This window comes from Bos grunniens, chromosome 15 (genome assembly GCF_055505025.1).
Source record: "Bos grunniens cultivar Pamir isolate PY7600 chromosome 15, Bosgru_T2T1.0, whole genome shotgun sequence".
NCBI classification, from domain to species: Eukaryota; Metazoa; Chordata; class Mammalia; order Artiodactyla; family Bovidae; genus Bos; species Bos grunniens.
Genome location: NC_141179.1, coordinates 51,825,975 through 51,848,259, shown reverse-complemented (window position 1 = coordinate 51,848,259; position 22,285 = coordinate 51,825,975). Strand labels below are relative to the sequence as shown.

At 36.6% G+C, this 22,285-nt stretch overlaps 1 protein-coding gene across 4 annotated transcripts in view; it reads right to left on the bottom strand.

Annotated features, from left to right (window-relative positions):
- NUP98 (nucleoporin 98 and 96 precursor) overlaps positions 1-22,285 on the bottom strand; it is an 86,733-nt gene that overhangs the window by 18,025 nt on the left and 46,423 nt on the right. For 3 of the 4 annotated variants that reach the window (XM_086340474.1, XM_086340475.1, XM_086340476.1), the window contains exons 15-22: positions 19,084-19,200; positions 17,619-17,917; positions 15,201-15,314; positions 14,024-14,162; positions 7,587-7,764; positions 6,641-6,805; positions 1,775-1,957; positions 910-1,066 (exon numbers count right to left, since the gene is read on the bottom strand). In XM_086340474.1, the coding sequence (XP_086196600.1) occupies positions 910-1,066; positions 1,775-1,957; positions 6,641-6,805; positions 7,587-7,764; positions 14,024-14,162; positions 15,201-15,314; positions 17,619-17,917; positions 19,084-19,200 (1,352 nt within the window). Of the gene's footprint in view, positions 1-909; positions 1,067-1,774; positions 1,958-5,713; positions 6,806-7,586; positions 7,765-14,023; positions 14,163-15,200; positions 15,315-17,618; positions 17,918-19,083; positions 19,201-22,285 lie in introns of those variants that run through there. The other variant, XM_086340477.1, reaches the window with a different exon arrangement.

The window sequence follows — 22,285 nt, the reverse complement described above, 5'->3', positions numbered from 1 at the left end:
TTCATGCCCTTATCAAAATGCAAATGTTTCCTCTTTAGTCAATATAAAAAGTTGATAAGATCAAAACTCAAAATTCCTACCACTTCCAGTGCTCAATGCCAGAATTAAGAAACCAAACCCACTGAGATATCTTGTAATTGCATATATGCCTTTCAGAAGGATAGTTTTTGTTACTTTTGCCTGTTTTTCAGTTTTATCTACTTCCTGTTTAAAGCAAGGAATCGTTGATTGAAGTATAAGATTTTCGTGTAGTGTTCATTATGGAAAAGCTTATAAATGTTTAACTTATGCTTCATTAAAGCATTTTTTAAAGGAAAGTTAATAAGAGTACTCAAAAGAATTGAAAAATAAACAGTTTTTAAGGTAACATAAACAAATCCCTTCCTGGTAGGTCCTCTGGCTTTCAAAATGTTTTGAAATTATACCTACTTAACTCTTTTATTGATATCAATACTCTAGCTCCAATCCCACATAATTATAAGTCCACTAGAAGAGATAAGAAAAGCTTTAAAATAAAACAGGAAATTGCTTTCCTGGAAATTTGGCAAATTTCAGGGGAGAGCAGAAATCTGAAAAGTTTCATACATGATAGGAAGCAACATTTGTCCCTAGAAAACAATAAGGATAGTGTTAGAATTGCACAAAAAGTACAGTACAGAACAACTTGTTGATTCTTCTAAGGTCTGATAAAAATTAGGAGAACTGACCTTACTATCTAAGCCACATTCATAAGCAAATAAAAACAAACCCCTAAACAAAACACAAATGTTTTTTTTTCCCATACAACTTTTGCATCTGCACCAGTGATCATAGTTTGGAGTTGTTTGCTACAGAAGTTGACTCAGCTTTGAAGAAATGTGAAAAGCCAGACTTTACAGCTTTCTTGTAAAAGAGCATCTTTTACAGTACCTAATGAACGAGGTTTTGATGAGTGAGTTGCTGAGATGGGGAGCCTGGGAGAACATATTTCTTGAGAAGTATCTGCTTTAGAAGGAAGGTGACTGATGCGCTGATCCAGGACCGTATCTACATCTTCTTCATCAGCAAGCAATGATGCTTTCATGATCTAAAAAAGCAATATCTACAGAATGAATGTGCTCCCCCAAATCCAAAGGCCATAAAAGAAAAACGCAGCTTACAACAACCAATTAAAAAGCTCTGCCTCAGGTCATGTCCAGAGCTAGTACAACATTTGTGTGACTAACTCTGTTATACTGTATGTGCCTGAAGGACAGAAGTTATATAAAACTTCTCTGCTTTGTATATAGTTTCACCAGAGGCTGGCACACAGCAGCAGCTTACATATTTGCTGAATGAATTAATTTTAAAGTTAAATATAAGCCAAAGGCTAAATTCATATAATGACAAGAGGCATAGGCAAGGAGAAATTGAGACAGCTTAAAGAAACTTGTAAGTATAATTAAAAAAAAAACACAAAACACTTCTGTGGAGCACTTTCCAGAGCCTCAAAACCTCTCGGTAAATGAAGTTATTATAGAGAAAAATCAGTGCTCACAGATGTTAAACGCCTTGCCTAAAGTCACACAGTAATAGTTACAAAACTGGGCCTAGAATCTAGGTCTTCTGAATCTCAATATAGCCTTCCTTCCAATGGCAAAATGATGCCTGAACATGGGCCATTTTCCTGTTTTTTTCCTCATTCCAGGGACTGTTCAATGCCGTTAAGGGACTAATGAAAGAAAAGGCCTGGTATTAAGAAAGGAAGATGAATACTAGTTTAGATTCTTATAATAAGGGTGGGTTAGGACTTCACCTGTAACACATGTGGATTAATTCCCAGTGAAGATGCAATGTGTGTTGAGGCGGACACAGGTTCCTGATCCTCAGGCACGCTCTCTTCTAACATGGAATCCAGAACTGGCTCCTGGGTGATATCTACCATGTCACTGTCCAGTTCCACAACCCTCCCTAACTGCTCCACCTCTGGGCTCTGGCTCTGTAGACAGCAGAAAGATCAGGGAAGGATCATTAAATGACACCAGATAGACATAGAGTTTCTAGACGATATTTACTTTATTCAAAATATGATATAACAACATTAGATTCTGCCCATTCTATTATAATGTGAGGTAATATATTTGCTAGAGTATTGAAGAACAATTTCCCCAAAACTCCTCTATTATTACTTGGGATCCAAATGCAGATTCATGGAATTACCCTTTCATAATATTATGGTCTGGACCCTGGACCTAAGCCAGCACCCATACTGAAAAAATAGTCAACCTCAGACTATGATTATGCCTTACTTGATTTAGTTAGCAACTATAATTTTCTGATTTATACAGAGTTACCATGACCTCACAGTGCCTTGCAGCCAGAAGCCATGGGGAAGACAGAATAAAAGACACAAATACCAAAGTCTCTAGTACCTTTTCATTTTCTTAAAAGCATTTAGAAATAAATTTCTAGTTATCACAAACATAATTTTGGGCCTGGAATTTATTTTTTGGGAGACTAAATCCTAAGGTTAGCTCCACCTGTGCAGTATCACATGGAATAGTGTATCAGATGAAGAATGTGTTTCCCAAAAGAAAAAAACAAAGTACTACGAGGGACAATTTTAATCTGGGAATAGTTCTTTTAGGTTTAAATATGTTTAAATGTGTCAAGAGTTAGATTTACAATTATTAGGGAGTTTTAAAGATATAGTCATGATTAACAGTCTATGGTTTGAAAAGGTAAACATTCAGAAAGCTGAAACATACTATAAAATTGGCTCAGTGCAAATTCACATTAAATATGTCCTAAACTCACACATGATCTGGTAAAATGTTAACAAATGGCTATGCTAATTTATGAAACATTCTCAAAGCTAAAAGTTGTTCTACCTATTTTTCTTTCATAATATATCATCTGTAGATTACTAACCTTCCACAATTTCTGGTTTGTCTTTCATGAGTGGCCTGTTTCACAGTAGACTTCCAATGGATCCAATTATACAATAAGTGGTTAAAAAAAAGTTTCATGATTTCTTTGAACCAAGAAATGACCATTAGTGTAACTTTTTAAACTTTATTTTCAATGGTATATTATCTATTACTCCCCTGAATTCCTTTAACAAATATCCTTACTAGAAGAATGACTACTGCCATCTATAACTGTAGAAATGTTGAGGTGTTGGATATGTAGTGAATTGTTACTTATGTTGTGAACAATCCCTAAAGACTGCTCTAACAAAACTGGAGGCTAAATGGTTAAAAAACAAAAGTGATATATATATATATATATATATATATATATATATATTTAAACCTATTGGGGAGGCTACAGGCAAGCTACTTTGATGCTTTAAAATTCTAAAAAAAAAAAAAAAAATTAAAAGCCCTGGTGGTGATCCTACCATTATAATTACAGGAATTGGAAGAACATTCCAATGCCGCCCCTGGTATGTTCATTTTTAACAAATTCACTTTTAAGAAAAGTTGTAACCCTCCCCATCCTTTGTCAAAATGTCAGGATACTCTTTTCTATTTGGCTCCCATAATACCTTGTCTATACCTATTTTATACAATGTATGTTATAATTTCATGTATATACTATTTTGCCCCACCAGATTGTAAACACCTGAAAGCAGATATAGCCTACTATTTTCTATATCTAACACTAACGACATTGCTAAATTCAGAACATTTAGTTATTTAATGCAGTGCCTGCCACACAGGAGAAAAGGCTAGTAACTATGAAAGGATAAGGAGCAAGTATAGATGAGAGGAAAGGGAGGAGGAGGAGAATTTCAATTTACTATACTATTCAACAAAGGACTAATGGTAACAAAAAGAGGTGCTCATTTAGAACACTTTTAGAAGCAAACTGGTAGGATTTTATCAAAGTCTGGAGACTGAGGGACTCAAGACTATCTTTAAGAATGCTATTGCAATCAAGGTTTTATTTGCTTCATCCTCATGCACTGACTTCAAAACTAATATCATCTAGTAAGTGGATGGGGGAAGTGAATCACTATTAAACTATGAGGACCTGGTAAACTCCTAGAACCCTCATGTGTGAATTTTATGTATATCTAAGTAATTGCAATAAACTACCCCAAAAGACGTTATTTTCTGAGAAATCTTTGGAGATCAGGTGCTTCTTCAGAGCCAGCCCTAGAAAGAAAAGCAGACTAATAAAAAAACTGGTGATACAGAAGAAACTGAGTAAGGTAAGAAGAGTGTGGGGGGTGAGGAGTTGAGAAGCCCATTACAAATACTAAGTAAACAGACAGTATCTGTAAAGTGACTTTCTTTAGATATATGGAAGGTGAGGTTTCAGGACTGAAACCTTTAAAGTTTTTAGAAACTTCCACTCTTCAACAGGCTAAATTTAGATAGCTGCCACTTCATTTCTTTTTTTTAAAGTAAATACAAGATAAAACAGAATTTTCTTCTAAATTCTAATCCTTTTTTTTCCCTTTAAACAGTTTCACCTGCTTTTTTAGGAACAAAGCAGGATTTAAGAATGAACTGCAAAGAGGGGACTGAGGAAATTATATAATAGATGGTAGGATACATGTAATCATTAAACAAAACTATGTATCTTCCTAATGCCTTAGGGAACCACCCAACCCTTGCCCCAAGTCAAGAGAAAAACAGCTAGAACAGACCTAAGCAACACAGTATTACAGAAATCAATCTCTTCAGGGAGCCGGGTGATAGTGTGAAGACAGTCATCTTGTTGCTGGGATGAGAAGACTGCTGTTTCCAGTTTATTCAGATGGCTCAGGTTATTTTCCTCATGCCAAGTAAAATGTAGCTTCTGTTGCTAATAACTTAAAAACTGCGCAGCCACTGGCATTTCTCCTAACATCATGCAGGTCACTAGGCATTAGGACAAAAAAGTTCTCCAGAGCTCCCTGTTTCTCCTCTAACACATTAGCCCAAATATCTAAAAAAGTCTACCCACTTCTCCCTTCTCCATCCAAAAGGAGGACCATCCACTTCCTCAATCAAATGAGACTATCTGAAAAAAACACCTATTCACGATATTCTCTTTGCCCATTTTGATCCTTGCTGCTGCTGCTGCTGCTAAGTCGCTTCAGTCGTATCCGACTCTGTGCGACCCCATAGACGGCAGCCAACCGGGCTCCCCCGTCCTTGGGATTTTCCAGGCAAGAGTACTGGAGTGGGGTGCCATTGCCTTCTCCGATTTTGATCCTTACCACCTCCCTTAGTCCTAGAACCTTGTTCTCCTGAAATTTTCTGGTGCTCAGTTTTTAAGACTCTTACCTACTGCAGTGCCATCACAAGATTTTATAGTTATTTACTATTTGTATTCTGGAAATTAAAGAGCCTAAAAATCACTGATGGCCAACACTGTATAAATTTGATCTGTCTACAAGATGAAGCTTTTCTTTTTCAACTGTATCTTTAGGACCCTACATATTACTTTTATTGCGAGAAAAGAAAGTTATCTGATTCTTATCCTAAGAAATACATACACTGTACGATTAAAAACCATGTTGGAAAGGGAGATTATACAAAGCATATGATTCAGACAAAATGAATGTAGGTAACTGGAAAATTGAGTTCATTTACAGCTTTTTAGTTCGGAAGAGATGTATTCTAAATAGAGGGATATTCTAAATGCTATAATTACAAACATAAAAGTCAACATATTTCCCATTTCCCACTGATATCATATTCTCCCCCTCCCCAATACACGCAAACATGAACACATATACACAAAAATCTCAAGAAAGTTGCCTCCCAAGAAATTATTTAATCAATCATAAAAATCGCACATTTCAGCAGCCGTTAAGAATTGTAGCATGGAAAATTTCAAAGATCCTGCTTTTAGCAGCTGAGAGGTAGAGGATGCATTACAAAGAAATTTTGTATCAAATTCTCTTCTTTGAAGGAATATGGCAGCAGAGAAAAAAAAATGTTATAACTTGATTGAATAATAAACAACATCCAAATGAAAGTAAAACTCTTTTATGAGTCAGCAAAGACACTACCTGATATTTAAATTACAAACCTTTCCTTACAAGAACAAAAGGTTTATACTGGCTTAACAATACCAAAAGAGTATGATACAATTGCAATAAATAAAGCAGCCCCTACTCTCCCCAAGCCAAGTAATTCACTTATATTGTAAAGCTTATGTATTTTCATAAAGATTATGTATTGTTAAAATACAAATATTAAGAGATTACCTGAAGTATAAGCAAACAACTTGAGAAAAATGGAGTTAAAAATCCTTGCAGAAAGCTAATTGAACTTTTAAAAAACCATGGAGGTAACAAGATTAAACTGCACTGCACATTAGGTAGTCAACAAAAGTAGGATTTACTTTGCATTAACCCACACAAGCAAAATACTATCTTAAGTTGATCACTGAGCACAGAATTCAGCAAGTCCAAATGAAAAGAGAGGGAGGTGTTTAAGAATGACAATCGGTAGAAGGAATGATCCAAACAGCAAGAGAATTCTTTAAATCTCTGAAGTAAACATCAGATGCCAGTACCACCTCATGCCCTCCCCCTTGTACTTCTCTTAACGTGACTGCCAATACATTTGTACTCTTCAAAGTTCGAGCGGTCATAGAACAGCTTTGTACTAGCTGAATGACTTGCTTTCAACTTCTGTATCATGGACTCCATTCAAATTCATTGTCCCGTCTCTACCTGGGGTGGAGGTGCTGGTTTGCCATTAAGAGCCATCTGGAATGGGGTGGCCTGGCCTGCAGGAGGTAAAGGGGCAGTCTTCAACTTCTTTGTACTAGTTTTGGATGGCCGTTCCTCCTCCTCTTCATCAGAATCCTGAAGACCATACTTAGAAAAATGAGAGACCTAAGGAGGAGAAGAATCCAACAAAATCAATTTCAAAACTCTTATATTCAGAAAGGCGGCAATCTTGCAGAATTAGCTTTAAAAAAATAATAACGGAGAGGGAGATCAAAGTATTTAAAGCACAGTGAAATGTCACCTAACCACATTTTATTGTTTCTCTAAGATTTAGATGGTGTTTGGTAGGTGTTAATTGCTCATATAATCAACTTTACATTAATGCAGAAAAAAATATCCAAAAGAGCCATTACTATTTTTACATATATATACCACCGCCCAGTTGTTCTCAACCTACACAAAGGCCTTCAACAAGCTAAATAATCCAACTGGTCTAGAAGAGAAAGAATCCACTGGACTAAAAGTAAGGAATGGACCAAGTCAACCTCTACACCCCAGAAATCTTTAAAAGAACAATTATTTGGGAAGAACTGATTTATCAAGAGACAAAAATTTTGCCTGATATCCCCAAATTAGAAAAACCACACCAAAGAAGTGCATCTAAGTGGTCATAAGATAGGATGTAGAATTTGAATCATGTGCTCATGAAGTTTATAATAGCTCCGTATTGCTCTGGGGTTTAATGTGATGTCTAATTTGAAGTAAATTACAGTGTATCTTTACATCAATCTTTACATCTTTTTCCTACTCTGTAAAAGCAATTTAAGAAAAGATTTCTTCTAACCCTAACTTTTTTGTCAGTTTATCAGAACTATGTAACTTATATACTATACAGCGTTTATAATTTCTAACTACAGTTTATGAGAACAAGGTTGAGCAACTATACCTTAAACACCCAAGAACCCGTTTCAGGACGGTACTCTTTGAACTGAGCTCCCTGTTTCCTTGAAACTGCTTCCAATCTTCCTTCGTAGTTGATATCAGCAAGTCGATCCGGGCTCTTTATTAAACAACGAGATGTTTTATCTGTTGGCCAAACTCCATCCAATGTAACCTCAGCCTTTCTGTAATGTACAATCAAGTAAAATGTAAATGTTTCATATTTATGACCAGAAAGCCAAGTAACATCTATATATACAGCAAAAAAGGTACCTGTGTTACTTTGGAATTATTCTGCAGATGTTTCATAAACCTGAGTCTTGGCTCCAAAGGTAGTTAGCGTTAAGAGTAAGGAATTACCCCCATATCAACTAGCTAAATATCTGGTTCAAGAGCATCAAACTCCAGTTATTTCAAACTACCATGGCACATCAATTATTTACAATTTAATTTTAATAACTCTTAAGCCATGCATCCTTGACCAAGTCTAGTGCAAAGACCTAAATCTCAGTGAAGGTCTTATACTACTACTGTACTTTGTAAAAACAACAGTAATAATAGCAACTAACTACCATTAACGACAAAAGCTTGCAGAATGAGGTATCAGGAGCATCACAGTATTAACATTAACCATTAAATGAGTGTGAATTGATAATAATAATGGTAATATATTCCTTCTAATAGCAACATCTAAGATAAAGGACTGTGCCCTTATTCATTCAGTATGCCTTGGATCTAGTACAGTGATTACCACATAAAAACAGATGAGTTTTAACATTATTTTCTATTGAGGTAAGAAGGTATAATAAAAGTTAACACTATTCTACTGCTCCTATGAATCTGACACTCTAGATGCCTCAAATCATGTGACTCTCAGTATTTTTCTTTCTGCAGCTGGCTTAAATCACTGAGCATAATGTCCTAAAGGTTCATCCATTCTACAGCATGTCAAAGTTTCCTTCCTTTTTAAAACTAAGTAATATTCCATGGTGTGCATATACATTTTGTTTATTCATGGACACTTGGGTTTCTTCTATCTCTTGACTATTATGAATAGTGCTGCTGTGAATATGGGTATGTACATTTTTCAAGACTCTGTTTTCAATTGCTTTGGATATATACCCAGAAGTGGAAATGCTGGGTCACTCCTAATTTCTGAGGAACCATATACTCTTTCACAACAGCTGCACCACATTTTATATTCTCACCAAAATACACAAAGGTTCCAGTTTCTCCATACTCCTGCAAAAACGTTATTTTTCTTTTAAATTAACCTCCTAATGGGTTATTATCAATGTTGGGCATCTTTTCATATGCTTGTTGGCCATTTGTCTATCATATTGTGAACCCAAATCCTCTGACCATTTTTAACTGCTTTTTTTTTTAATGGTTTTTTAAATAGTTCTTCATATTCTGGATATTAACCCTTACACTAGACATGGTTTGCTGACTTTTCATTCTGTTGATTGGGTTCTTTGATGTATAGAAGTTTTAAATTTTGATGTGAAAGTGAAAGTGAAGTCACTCAGTCGTGTCCGACTCTTTGTGACCCCATGGACTATAGCCTACCACACTCCTCCATCCATGGGATTATCCAGGCAAGAGTACTGGAGTGGATTGCCATTTCCTTCTCCAGAGGATTTTCCCGACCCAGGCATCGAACCCGGGTCTCCCGCATTGTAGGCAGACGCTTTACCATCTGAGCTACCAGGGAAGCCCTAAAAATTCTGATGTAGTCTAGTTTATTTTCACTATTTGCTGCCTATGCATTTAGTATCATACCCAGGAAATTCTTGTCAAATATAGTGTGAAACATATTATACCTTTTTTTTAAAATAGTTTTAAGCCTTATGCTTTAGGTTTTTGATCAATTTTGAATTAATTTTTATTTATAGCATAACGTAAGGGTCCAACTTCATTCTTCTGTTACGTAGATCCAGTTTTCCCAAAACCATTTGTTGAAGAAACTGTTCTTTCCCCATTGCATGGTCTTGACAACTCTGTCAACATTTAACCATCTATGTGAGGTCTCCAGTGTGGGCTCCCTAATATGCAGGGGCTCTCTGTTCTGTTCCATATATATACGTCTGTCTTTATGCCAGTAACACACTGTTTCAGTTACTGTACCTTTGTTTTCAAGTCACAAAGTCTGATTCCCCCAGCTTTGTTGTTTTTTAAGGTTAATTTGACTGTTCATGGTACCCTTGAGATTCTTTATGTTTTAGGATCATTTTTCCTATTTCTGCAAAAGATGCAGCTGGGATTTTGATAGGAATTGCATTAAGTCAGTAGGCTGCTTTGGGTAGCATGGATAACTTAACAATTTTAGGTTCTCCAATCCATGAACATGGGATATCTTTTCATTTATTTGCCTTCTTTAATTTCTCTTAACAATGTTTTGTAGTTTTCAGTGTACAAGTTTTTCGCCTCTTTGGTTAAGTTTATTCCTAAAGTATTTTATTCTTTGTGATGCCATTATAAACAAAAATGTTTTCATAACTACCTTTTCAGATTGTCAATGTACAGAAACTAAACTGATTTTTATTGTGTTGATTTTGCATCTTGCTACCTTGTTAAATTTGTTCATTAGCTATAAGTTTTTTGGTGTGGAATTTTTAGGCTTTCTACATATAAGATCACATCATCTGTAAAGAGAGAAAACATAACATCTTTCTTTCCAATTTGAATATCTTTAATCTTTATCTTGTTTAACTGCTTTGGTTAAGACTTACAGTATTATGTTGAATGCTGGTGGCAAAAGCAAACATTACTGTCTTATTCCTCATCTTACAGGAAAAGCTCTCAGTCTTTAACTACAGAAGATCCCCTGGAGAAGGAAATGGCAATCCACTTTGAGAGAATTCCATGGACAGAGAAGCCTGGTGGGCTACAACCCATGGGCTGGAACACAACTGAGTGACTAACACTTTCTCTTCTTTTTATGATGTTCACTGAGGAAAGAAGAGAAACAAAAGGCAAAGAAGGGAAAGATATACCCAAGTGAATGCAGAGTTCCAGAGAACAGTGATGAGATGAGGACTTCTTCAGTGAACGATGCAAAGAAATAGAGGAAAACAACAGAATGGGAAAGACTAGAGATCTCTTCAAGAAAATTAGAGATACCAAGGGAACATTTCATGCAAGGATGAGCACAATAAAAGAAACAGCAAGGACCTAAAAGAACAGAAGAGATTAAGAAGAGGTGGCAAGAACACAAAGAAGAACTCTACAAAAGATCTTAGTGATTCAGATAACTAAGATGGTGGAGTCATTAACCTAGAGCCAGACATCCTGGAGTGTGAAGTCAAGTGGGTGGCAGGAAGCATTACTACGAACAAAGCTAGTGGAGGTGATGGAATTCTAGCTGAGCTTTTAAAATTCTAAAAGATGATGCTGTTAAAAGTGCTACACTCAATATGTCAGCAAATTTGGAAAACTCAGCAGTGGCCCAGGATTGGAAGATCAGTTTTTATTCCAATCACAAAGATAAGCAATGCCAAAGAATGTTCATACTACCATACAATTGTGCTCATTTTACACGCTAGCAAGGTTATGCTCAAAATTCTTCAAGCTAGGCTTCAGCAGCACGTGATCTGAGAACTTTCAGATGTACAAGCTGGATTTAGAAAAGGCAGAGGATCCAGCGATCAAATTGCCAACATCCACTGAAAAAGCAACAGAGTTCCAGAAAAACATCTACTTCTGCATCACTGACCACGCTAAAGCCTTTGACTGTGTGGATCACTACAAACTGGAAAATTCTTAAGAGATGGGAATACCAGACCACCTTATCTGCCACCTGAGAAACCTATATGCAGATCAAGAAGCAACAGTTAGAACTGGACAGGGACTAACAGATTGGTTCAAACTTGGAAAAAGAGTATGTTAAGGTTGTATACTGTCCCCCTGCTTATTTAACTTATATGTAGAGTAAGTACATCATGAGAAATGCTCTGCTAGATGAATTTCAAGCTGGACTCAAGACTGCTGGGAGAAACATCAACAACCTCCAATATACAGATGATACCACTCTAATGGCAGAAAACAAAGAGGAACTAAAGAGCCTCTTGATGAAGGTGAAAGAGAAGAGTGAAAATGCGGGCTTAAAACTCAACATTCAAAAAACTAAGATCATGGCATCCAGTCCTAGCACTTTATGGCAAACAGATGGGGAAAAAGTGGAAATAGTGGCAGATTTTATTTTGTTTGGCTCCAAAGACACTGTGGACGGTGACTGCAGCCACAAAATTAAAAGACACTTGCTCCTTGGAAGAAAAGCTATGACAAACCTAGGCAGTGTATTAAAAAGCAGAGCCATCACTTTGCTGACAAAGGTCCATATAGTCAAAGCTATGGCTTTTCCAGGAGTCATCATGTATGGATGTGAGAGTTGGACCTAAAGAAGGCTGAGAGCTGAAGAACTGATGCTTTTGAATTGTGGTGTTGGAGAAGTCTCTTGAGATGCTTGGACAGCAAGGAGATCAAACTAATCAATACTAAAGGAAATCAATCCCAAATATTCATTGGAAGGACTGAAGCTCCAATACTTTGGCCACCTGATGTGAAGAGTGGATTCACTGGAAAAATAACCTGATGCTGGAAAAGACTGAAGGCAGGAGGAGAAGGAAGCGACAGAGGATGATAAAGTTGGATGGCATCACCCGACTCAATGTAAAGGACAGGGAAGCCTGACGTGCTACAATGAGGTCGCAAAGAGTAGGACATGACTTAGCGACTGAACAATAATAAATGATGTTCACTGTGGGTTTCTCTAACATGGCTTTTATTATGCTTAGTAGTTTCCTTCTAACTCTATTTTCTATCATGAAAAGTGTTAAATCTTGTCTAGTGCTTTTTCTGCATCATCAACAGTGATGATCATGTGCTTTTCTTCTTTTGTCCTGTCAATGTGATGCATTACATTCATCAATTTTTATATGTTAAGCCATCTGTGCATTTCAGAAACAAATCCTATTTGGTCATGGTGTGTAATTCAGTTGATGCACCACTGAATTCTGTTTGATAGTTATTTTGTTGAGGGTATTTACATTAATATATATTAAACATACTGGTCTGTAGTCTTCTTTTCTTACAGCACCTTTATTTAGCTTTGGACTCAGGGAAATGTTTCCCTCACAGAATTAGTTAGAAATGCTCCCTCCTCTATTCTGGGGAAGAGTTTGAGGAAAACTGGTATAAATTCTTCTTTAAATGTTTGGTAAACTTCACCAGTGAAGCCATCTGGTCCAGGGCTTTGGTAGAGCTGGAGAAGCAGGGGATATTGATTACTAATTCAATTTCCTTATTAGTTCCAGGGTTCTTCAGATCTTCTGTTTCTTCCTGGTTCAATCTCAGTGGGTTGTGAACATAAAGGATTTTAACTATGGCTCTCTGACCTGGCCTGCATTAGAAGCTAGTATCTCACACTAAAAATACAGAAAAAGAGTTAAGCACAATCACAGCAGAAACAAGGGGGAAAAAAATACTATTACGGGACTTTTCTGGTGGCACACTGGAAAAGAATCCACCGGCCAATGCAGGGGACATGAGTTCGATTCCTGGTTCAAGAAGATTCTACATGTCATAGAATAACTAGAGCCCTCACGCCACAACTACTGAGCCCACATGCCACAATTACTGAAGCCTGTGTGCTCCAGGGCTCACAAGCCACAACTACTGAAGTTCACGTGCCTAGAGCCTGTGTTCTGCAACACAGAAGCCACCACAATGAGAAGTCGATGCACTGCAGTGAAGAGCAGCCCTCAGTCACTGCAAGAAAAGAAAGCCTGCGCACAGCAATGAAGACCCAGTGCAACCAAAAATAAAATAATTAAAAAAAGAAGAAAATTACTACTAAAAATATTTTCCAAAAGGTTTTGGAAACAATTGGATCTGATAATATTAGGGAAAGGAGTCAAAAAAGTAAAAGTGTAGCATGTCTTTATCACTTACACTTTTTATTGTTTTGGCTTCGCTGGGTCTCTGCTGCTGCACACAGGTTTTCTCTAGCTGTGGCGAGCGGGAGCTACTCTCTAGTTGCTGTGTGCAGGCCTCTCACTGTGGTCCCTTCTCTTGTTGTGGAGTATGAGCTCTGGATGCACGGGCTTCAGTAATTGTGGCTTGTGGGCTCTAGAGCGCAGGCTCAGTAGTTGTGGCACATGGGCTTAGTTGCCCAGCACCATGAGGGATCTTAGTTTCCGGACCAGGGATCAAACCTGTGTTCCTGCATTAGCATGCAGATTCTTAACCTCTGGACCACCAGGGAAGTCCCATATCACTTATGTTTTTAAGTGAAAGCACAGAAATAATAATCACATACAATAATCACATAGTAAATCTAAGAGACAAGTTGCAGGAAAATGTACATAATATGATATACCTGTGTTAACAGAAAAAAATTGTGATTTAGCTGATTAGTTGTTAAATATGTAAATAAATTCATACCTATTTAGTCCTTCACCCACAGGTGGTTTTTGGTTATCATCTAAGTAGACAATCACTTCTTTCCTTCGGATATGTACAATGTCATCTAAATTTAGATTTGTCAAATTCACATCTCCTTCAAAATAGATCGAACCATAACCTATAAATCAGAGCAAAGAGTTAGAAACTCGTCCTACCCACTTTATACTTCCAGTGAAGGAGCAAGCAGCTTTAAACATTAATCAATATTTTAAATCACCCAGCAATTCCTTGAATGAGTTATTTCATCTGTAATATTAGAAGGTGACATCAAATACACTGTTACCTGGCTTAACATGCATTTTTACAGTACTTATGTTATCCTCAAAGAAGCCTTTTAAAATCTCTTCCCAAGTATCTGTATGCGTGCGTGCATGCGTGTTAAGTTGCTCTAGTGTGTCTGACTCTGTGCGACCCTATGGACTGTAGCCTGCCAGGCTCCTCTGTCCATGGGATTCTCCAGGTAAGAATACTGGAGTGGGTTGCTATGTCCTCCCTCCAGGGAATCTTCCCAACCCAGGGATCAAACCTGCCTCTCTGAGAACTCCTGCACTGCGGGACAGGTTCTTTACCACTAGTACCACCTGGGAAGCCCTAAGTATCTGTATGGCTCCTATATAAGCAACCCTTGGCACCTAGCCTATAGTATGAATTAAAATACTTGAGCTCTTCTTTTAATACAATACAGCAAGATGAGATCTTTCTTCCCCAAGAAAATTTTATCTGTAGTAACTTAATAATATGAAACAACCTAATTATTACCCATCTCATTAATTTTGTCACTTAGTATTTGCTGTTTATAGTATTTTAATTGTAGAAAATTGCAATGAGCCAAATACTTGCCAAAGAGTATTAAAAAGTTTGTCTTTTTGTTACTTGTTAATCAAAGTGTTCATTCAGGCCAAGGTGGTCCAAATGTAGGTAAAAAACAGATTTAGCTATCGAGCACTTCCTTCACTTAAATACAAAGACAAGGTGCAGATTTCTGGCTTATACACTGCGGCTGCTAAGTTGCTTCAGTCGTGTGCGACTCTGCGACCCCATGGACTGCAGCCTACCAGGCTTCTCCATCCATGGGATTTTCCAGGCAAGAGTACTGGAGTGGGTGGCCATTGTCTTCTCTGGTTTATGCACTACTAACTCCTAAATTCAGACTCACCTTTACGACCAATAGTGAAGTCAGAGACAATGCACTCTCCTTTCTCATTGGTAATTTTAGCAAGGTCATCCATGGATGGAATAGTATAGTAGCCAACCTTAGTGAGAATGATGCCTATGACAAAAGAAACCAAAAGTACAGTACTGGTTGTGACTGACATCGGTTAGAGGAATTTTCAGCAATATTCATTTCACTTTTTCATTGTAAAAAAAATTTTAGAGTGGATAATTTAAAAAATTACCTGATACAATCAGTAAATAAATTACTATATAAAAAGAAAATATACAGGAATAAAGCATTTTTCCAAACTGGTTTTCTTTTCTGCTCACCCCTGACCCCAGCTGATTTTTTAAGAAACACCATTCCTAAGAGAAACCAAGTATTTAAAAGAAACCAAGGATTTAAAAAACCTTACTTACATGGTTAGGTAAGTTTGGAGAACATACATATGACAGTATATTACACATTCTTAAAACTCACGGAAATCAAGATGAAAAATCCTGCGTGAGAAAGTCACGCAGACAAATGGAAACTTTAAGTACTAACTAGGTAGATAGCAGAAGAAATCAAAGAAAATACAACATGAGTGTGCTTGCTCTAATCACTCCTGTTCCATTAACAGGCAGAGATCAGGCTAACCTGCTTCTGAGAAAGGCCCATACATGAGTTTAAGGCCCATATAAGATTAAATTAGTCTCCAGCAATGCCCACTCAATATGCTTAAGGTTTAGAGGGTTGTTAGAGTGTTCTTGAGACTGGAATTCTAAATTGGGAGGCAACAAAGAAGGTCAGTGAAAAACTAGAAACAATTTTAAAAAATCTTGACTGAGTATTTAAGATGTAGTATCATAATGAACTCATGTAGGTGTCTAAATACAAACACAGATAACACAGGACTCTTAATGTTAAAGAATAAAGTTGTTTCTTTAGTGTTCCATGTGACCAGAAGATATATACAAAGACAATAAAATAATTAGACATAGAAGTTTACAGACACATTAATATACACTGCAAAATAACCCCAAAAGTTCACTAAGAGAATGGAGAAACTAAATTTGTCGTAATTATATAATGCAATGCTACATGGTAATAAAAAGAACCAAATGCTGATAAATATACATCATGGATAAAATCTCATAAGAAAATGCATCTGCCAATGCAGGGGACACAGGTTTGATCCCTGGTCTGGGAAGATCCCACATGCTTCAGGGCAACTAAGCCTGTGCACCACAGCTACTGTGTGCCACAACTACTGAAGCCAGCATGCCGCAGAGCCTGTGCTCTCCAACAAGAGAAGCACCACAATGAGAAGCCTGTGCAGCCACCACAACCAGAGAGTACCCCGAGCTTGCTGCAACTAGAGAAAGCCCATGTGCAACAAGAAGACCCAGTGCAGCCAAAAATAAGTAAATAATTAAATGTTTTAAAAAACACATTAAAAAAAAAAACAACAGGAAAGGGAATTCCCTGGCAGTCCAGTGGTTAGGACTCTGTGCTGTCACTGCTGAGGGTAGGATTAGATCCCTGCTTGGGGAACTAAGATCCTACAAGTCATGTGTCATGGCCAAAACATAAAAAAAAAAAAAAAAAAAAACTAGGAAGAACTAATCTATGTGACAGAAACCAGACTATGGTTGATTTCTGGAGATGGAAACACAAAGGAACTTTCCAGGGTTAAAGAAATATTCTCTCTTGAGTGTATGTGTTTGTATATATGAGTATACATACACACATATATATGTCTAAATTTTTTGAAATGAACACTTAAGACCTATATACTTCACTACATGTAAACTGTATCTCAGTGAAAAGGGGAAGGGGAAATGTAAAAATATTGTCAAAACCCAAATGAGGTAAGTCAGCAGAGAAAAAAGGAACTTTAAGCATCCCATCAAGATACTTCAATCCAATTTATGCTATGTCACAGACTAGTTGGCATAAACTAGTCAGTTCATTGTTGGGGACAAAAAAGAAAAACACAGAACTGAAGTGATAATAACCAAACAACCATTAACGTTTGAATGCCTACTCTAGTCTGGCATTATGGTCTGTATACTTTAACTCAAATCTCAAAAATCGTGCAAGTAACTACTGCTATAATTTTAATTAAAAAATGAATAGGCAATATATGTGAATTTATGAAGTTAGAAAAGTTATAAGGACAGTCCCTCTTGCTACCAAACTTGGAGTATTTAAAACATAACAGGATAATTAACGAAATGAATTTTGACTACTCCAAAAGTACAAAACGATGTGAATTCCAAATCAACCACAGCATTAGTGACAAATGTTCATATGTTAACTTTCATAAAAATGCAATAAAAAATATTTAGAAGTTCAGATAGCTAACTTCTATTACGATGAAAATATGTGATCAATAAGAGGTCTCAAATGACTGGTAAGAGATCTGAATCTGACCTGCTGGATGTATATGGTAAGTATTATTTTCAATTTCTTCTCGGTCATCCTGCAGTGACTCCTCATGAAAAGAGGTCTCTTCACTGCTTCCTTCCAGTCCATTTCGCAAGGCAGCACGCATGTTTAATGCAACGATAGTATCATCTACACTGTTGCTGCTGTTATGTTTATTTCCAGCACTTTCTGGGGTTTGAGGAATGGGTTTGGCAATAGGGTTAGTATAAAAACGTGACACAAGAGAATCATCTTCTCCATCCTGCTGATGATTCTCATCCACTGGTTTGCTCAGAAAACTGAATCTGAAAAGGGAGAAAGTAAACAAATACTGTTTTAGCCCCTTGTAGTAAAACAGCATCAATCAATCATTACTAGGCCTTCATTAAGTATCTGACACTGTTCTATGTAATTCCATGTATTAAAAATTCACTTAATACTTACGGTAATCCTATAAAATAGGCTGCTATCATTCTCTGTATTTTCTGAGTCAGAAAACTCAAGACACAGAAAAATAACGTGTCAAGGTCACAAAGCTGTAAGTGCTAGAGTTAGCACTGTAACCCATGAAGACTGAATGTAGATTCCCTGCCTTTAACTGATCTATTTTAATGAATGAATGAATCTGAGTGTCAAAATTTTTAAAGAGGGGAGGGAGTCTACTATGTGGGGGTCAAATAATCAGTAGTGAATTTCATAATATAAAACTGAAAAAATTAAATTTAATACTATAATCAATAGAGTATTAGAAAATGCTTCATTATTGAAAAATCAAACTAAATTTCATCCAAAGAGGAAAAAATAGGAGTGCAAAGGCATATATATAAGGATTTTTCACTGAAGCGTTATTTTGAATACAGGAACACCAAAATAATCTAAATATCCTCTAAAAGAGAACTGACTGAATTATCTTACATTCATGATAATGGTTATAGAGTCACTTAAAAAGAGGCAGGTTAGCCATATCATGTTGATAGTAAATGGTTACAGAATACCATTTCATGCATAATCACTATAATATTTAAGAATATACTCAATAAATAAATTTCTAAACCATTAGAAAATATGCTGACTTATTAAGGATTAGTGTATACACTTGTACTTTCTCCTTTATATATTTCTATACTGCTTTGAGGTGGGTGTTGGTTACAGCTGTACATCACTTTAATAACTATCACAAACAAAATCTTATTTAAGAGGGATAAGGGGAGTCACATGCATATTATTAACCTTCTCCAAAACAACATACATGGATACCAAAAAAGTTTTGCAAAACTGAATCAGAAAAAAAATAATTGTAGTGTCTATGGTACTCAAGAGGTAAATACATGACATAACTTCTAGTGCTCACATGCCATTGTACTTCCAACTTCGTAAAATTTGTTGAATGAATAACTACTAAGCTCAGAACCTCTTCTAAATGAGAAGAAGGCTCTCGACCAGAAATAACCCAAAAGAGCATTCAGCTTACCTCTCTCCATTTTCTGGATAATCAGATGGTGAAGCTAGATCTTCTGAATCACGATTAACAGGAGAGAATAGACTGCTATTGTTAAGGTTTTTCAAAACCAACTTCTTAATGCTCTTCCTATAAACAGAGATAAAAAAAAAAGAACTCAGGCATACAAAATTACACTAAAGACTATCTTAAAACCTCAAGTGGGAAAGGGAACAAGATTATTCAACTCATGTGCACCTAAAACTGACCTAACATGTTCAGTTCACCAACTCAGCTCATAAATAAATAACTAGAACATAAGGTCTCAGATATATTACACTCTGGTATTTAGAAGAATAAGCTAATAAAGCACATCAAAATCAAGTAAGAAATATGCTTCAAAATACTCCTTTGCTGAACTCCGTAAGAATCTGTCTAGACACTAGTTTACTCCCCACACTGTCATGCATTTCAATTATTTTTCTACATGCCTTTTTTCTCTTTAAAAAAATTAAAAAAAATTTTTTAGCAGTCAGGATTTATGACTGCTCCTGTATAGAACTTGGCATGTTGTGTTGAAAGACTGTTGTTTGACTCTTTTGCAATCCCATGGACTGTAGCCCACCAGGCTCCTCTGTCCATGGGATTTCCCAGGCAAGAATACAGGAGTGGGTTGCCATTTCCTTCTCCAGGGGATCTTCCTGACCCAGGGAGCAAACGCATGTCTCCTGTTGGCAGGTGGATTCTTTACCACTGAACTGCCAGGGAAGCCACTGAAGGAAGACATGTTTAAATGAGAACGTTTTCTTTAAAAAAAAAAAGACAAGAAAGAGGGGTAAAAACCTCTGCTGTCCAATGATGTAAATGACCATGAATATCTAAAACATTCAAGTTTGTGTACAACAAGTTTTACTTAAAGCAAGAACCTCTATAGTATACCAGCTTTAAGTAGAAAAAACATATAAAATGATCTTAATCAACCTCCACTTAAAAAGTCCACTGAATTAACTAATACACTTCATTCCCTCTTTTTAAAGAAAAAAACCAACCATTGGGAATTCCCTGGGGGTCCAGTGATTACACTGTGCTTCCAGTGCATGGATTCAATCTCTGGTTGAGGAACTAGCTCCAGCAATGCTATGTGCTATGGCCAAAAAAAACCCAACAAAAACCCACACACTGTGGTGTCTGTTCCTTACTTATGTATGCTAGGTATACTCCTCATTGTAATGGTGCTATTAAATAAATATTAAGTACGCCAATGAAAGAGGCAATTGACAACAAAAAATTATTACTTTCATGAAAAATAAAACTTGCCCTTCTACTGATGGTAGACTAAGATAATGAGGACTAATTCTCCTAGGGAGGATCAACAGAAAACTCAGAACTCGTTCCAGGTATGAAGAGCCAACAAGATGGTAAAAAATGACAGTACTAGTAATTTAAGGGGACAGTGGCACAGGGAGGTGTCCTGTACTTGGGGTTGCTTTTCTCCTGGAGACTTTTCTGATTCCAAGGGCAAGGCTAAGAGGCTGATAGTGAACTTGACAGTCTTGTGGGACTAGAAAGGCAGAGACTAGAATCTAGAGCCACACAAGGTGTGAAGCTCAGCTTTGACTCATCTCAGTAAGCACCTGTCATTAAAAAAAACTCAAGATCAATATCAGCATCCTTGAACTCATTACTGTCAGTTTTCTTCAAAAAAGATAAATAGCCAATAAGCACATAAGTTATGCAACATCACAAAGGGGATGCAAATTACAAGGATGAGGTACCACTTCACCCCCACCAGGATGACTGTTGTAAGCTGATAGACAAACCAGAAAACAAGTGCTGACAAGGGTACGGAGAAAATGAAAACAATGTGCATTGCTGGAGGTAATGTAAAATGCTGCAGCTGCTGTGGGAAACAGTTTGGCAGGGTTAAGTACAGGGACTTCCCTGGTGGTCCAGTGGTTAAGAATCTGCTTTGCAATGCAAGGGACATGGGTTCAATCACCAGTCGGGGAAGATGCCACATGCCACAGAGCAATTAAGCCTGTGCACCACAACTACTAAAGCCCGAAAACACTAGAGCCTATGGTCTGCAACAAGAGAAGCCACCGCATTAAGAAGCCTGAGTACCACAACTAGAGGGTGGCCCCCATCTCCCCAACTAGAGAAACCCTGCTCACAGCAATGAAGACTCAGTACAGCCAATAAATAAATAAATTATATTAAAAGGGGGGGGGGGTTAAGTACAGAATTAATGTACGACCGAACAATTTCAGTCCTAGGTATATACCCAAAAGAACTGAAACCAGGGACTCTTTACTCGTACATCAACATTCACAGGAGCACTATTCACACAGCTAAAAGGTGGAAACAACCCAAATGTCCATCAATAGATGGAATGGATAAACACAATGTGGGATAATCATATGATGGAATATTGTTCAGCCTTAAAAAAAGAATGAAGTTCTGATACATGCTACAACTTAAGAAAAAAGTAAAGAATCTTTAAAACATTATGCCAAGTAAAATAATCCAAACACAAAAGAATAAATTCTGCATGATTCCCTGCACATGTAGTATCTAAAATAGGCAAATTCTTACAGATAGCAAGTAATATAGAGGTTAAAAGGGACTGGAGGAAGAATAAAATAGAGAATTATTGCATGGCAGAAAGTTCTGGAAATACCAGTGGTGGTAGTTATACAATATTATTAATATACTTAACATCACTGAATTGTACTTGACAGAACACATGTTTTACCATTTAAACCATTTTCATGTATATCTTACCACAGTAAAAATTAATAAGTAAAACAATAAAAAAGATCAGAAAAATCTCCATGTTAAGAATTTATACTCTTGAATAACCCAAGACTCAAAAAACTCTGTGAAAATCAGAAAGCATTTATCATATAATCATTATCTAAATGTTAAGAGTACTTCATATCAAAACTTATAGAGTATAAATACAGCTGAACTATTAATAAAAGGGAAACTTACATCTCTAAAGCATGTATTTGGAAAGGAGCAAAATTAAAAATAAAAAGTGAGCATTGATTTAAACAAAGGACAGAAAACATATACCAATAAAAGGGGGGGATTAAAAATAAAATTAAACATTAGTGAAAATATGATAATTAAAATTAATGAAAAAGGAACACAGACTAGAGAGCATCAGTAATGCCAGAAGGTTAGTTCTTTGAAACAATGGGAAACTGGCAGATCCCTAACCACACTGCTA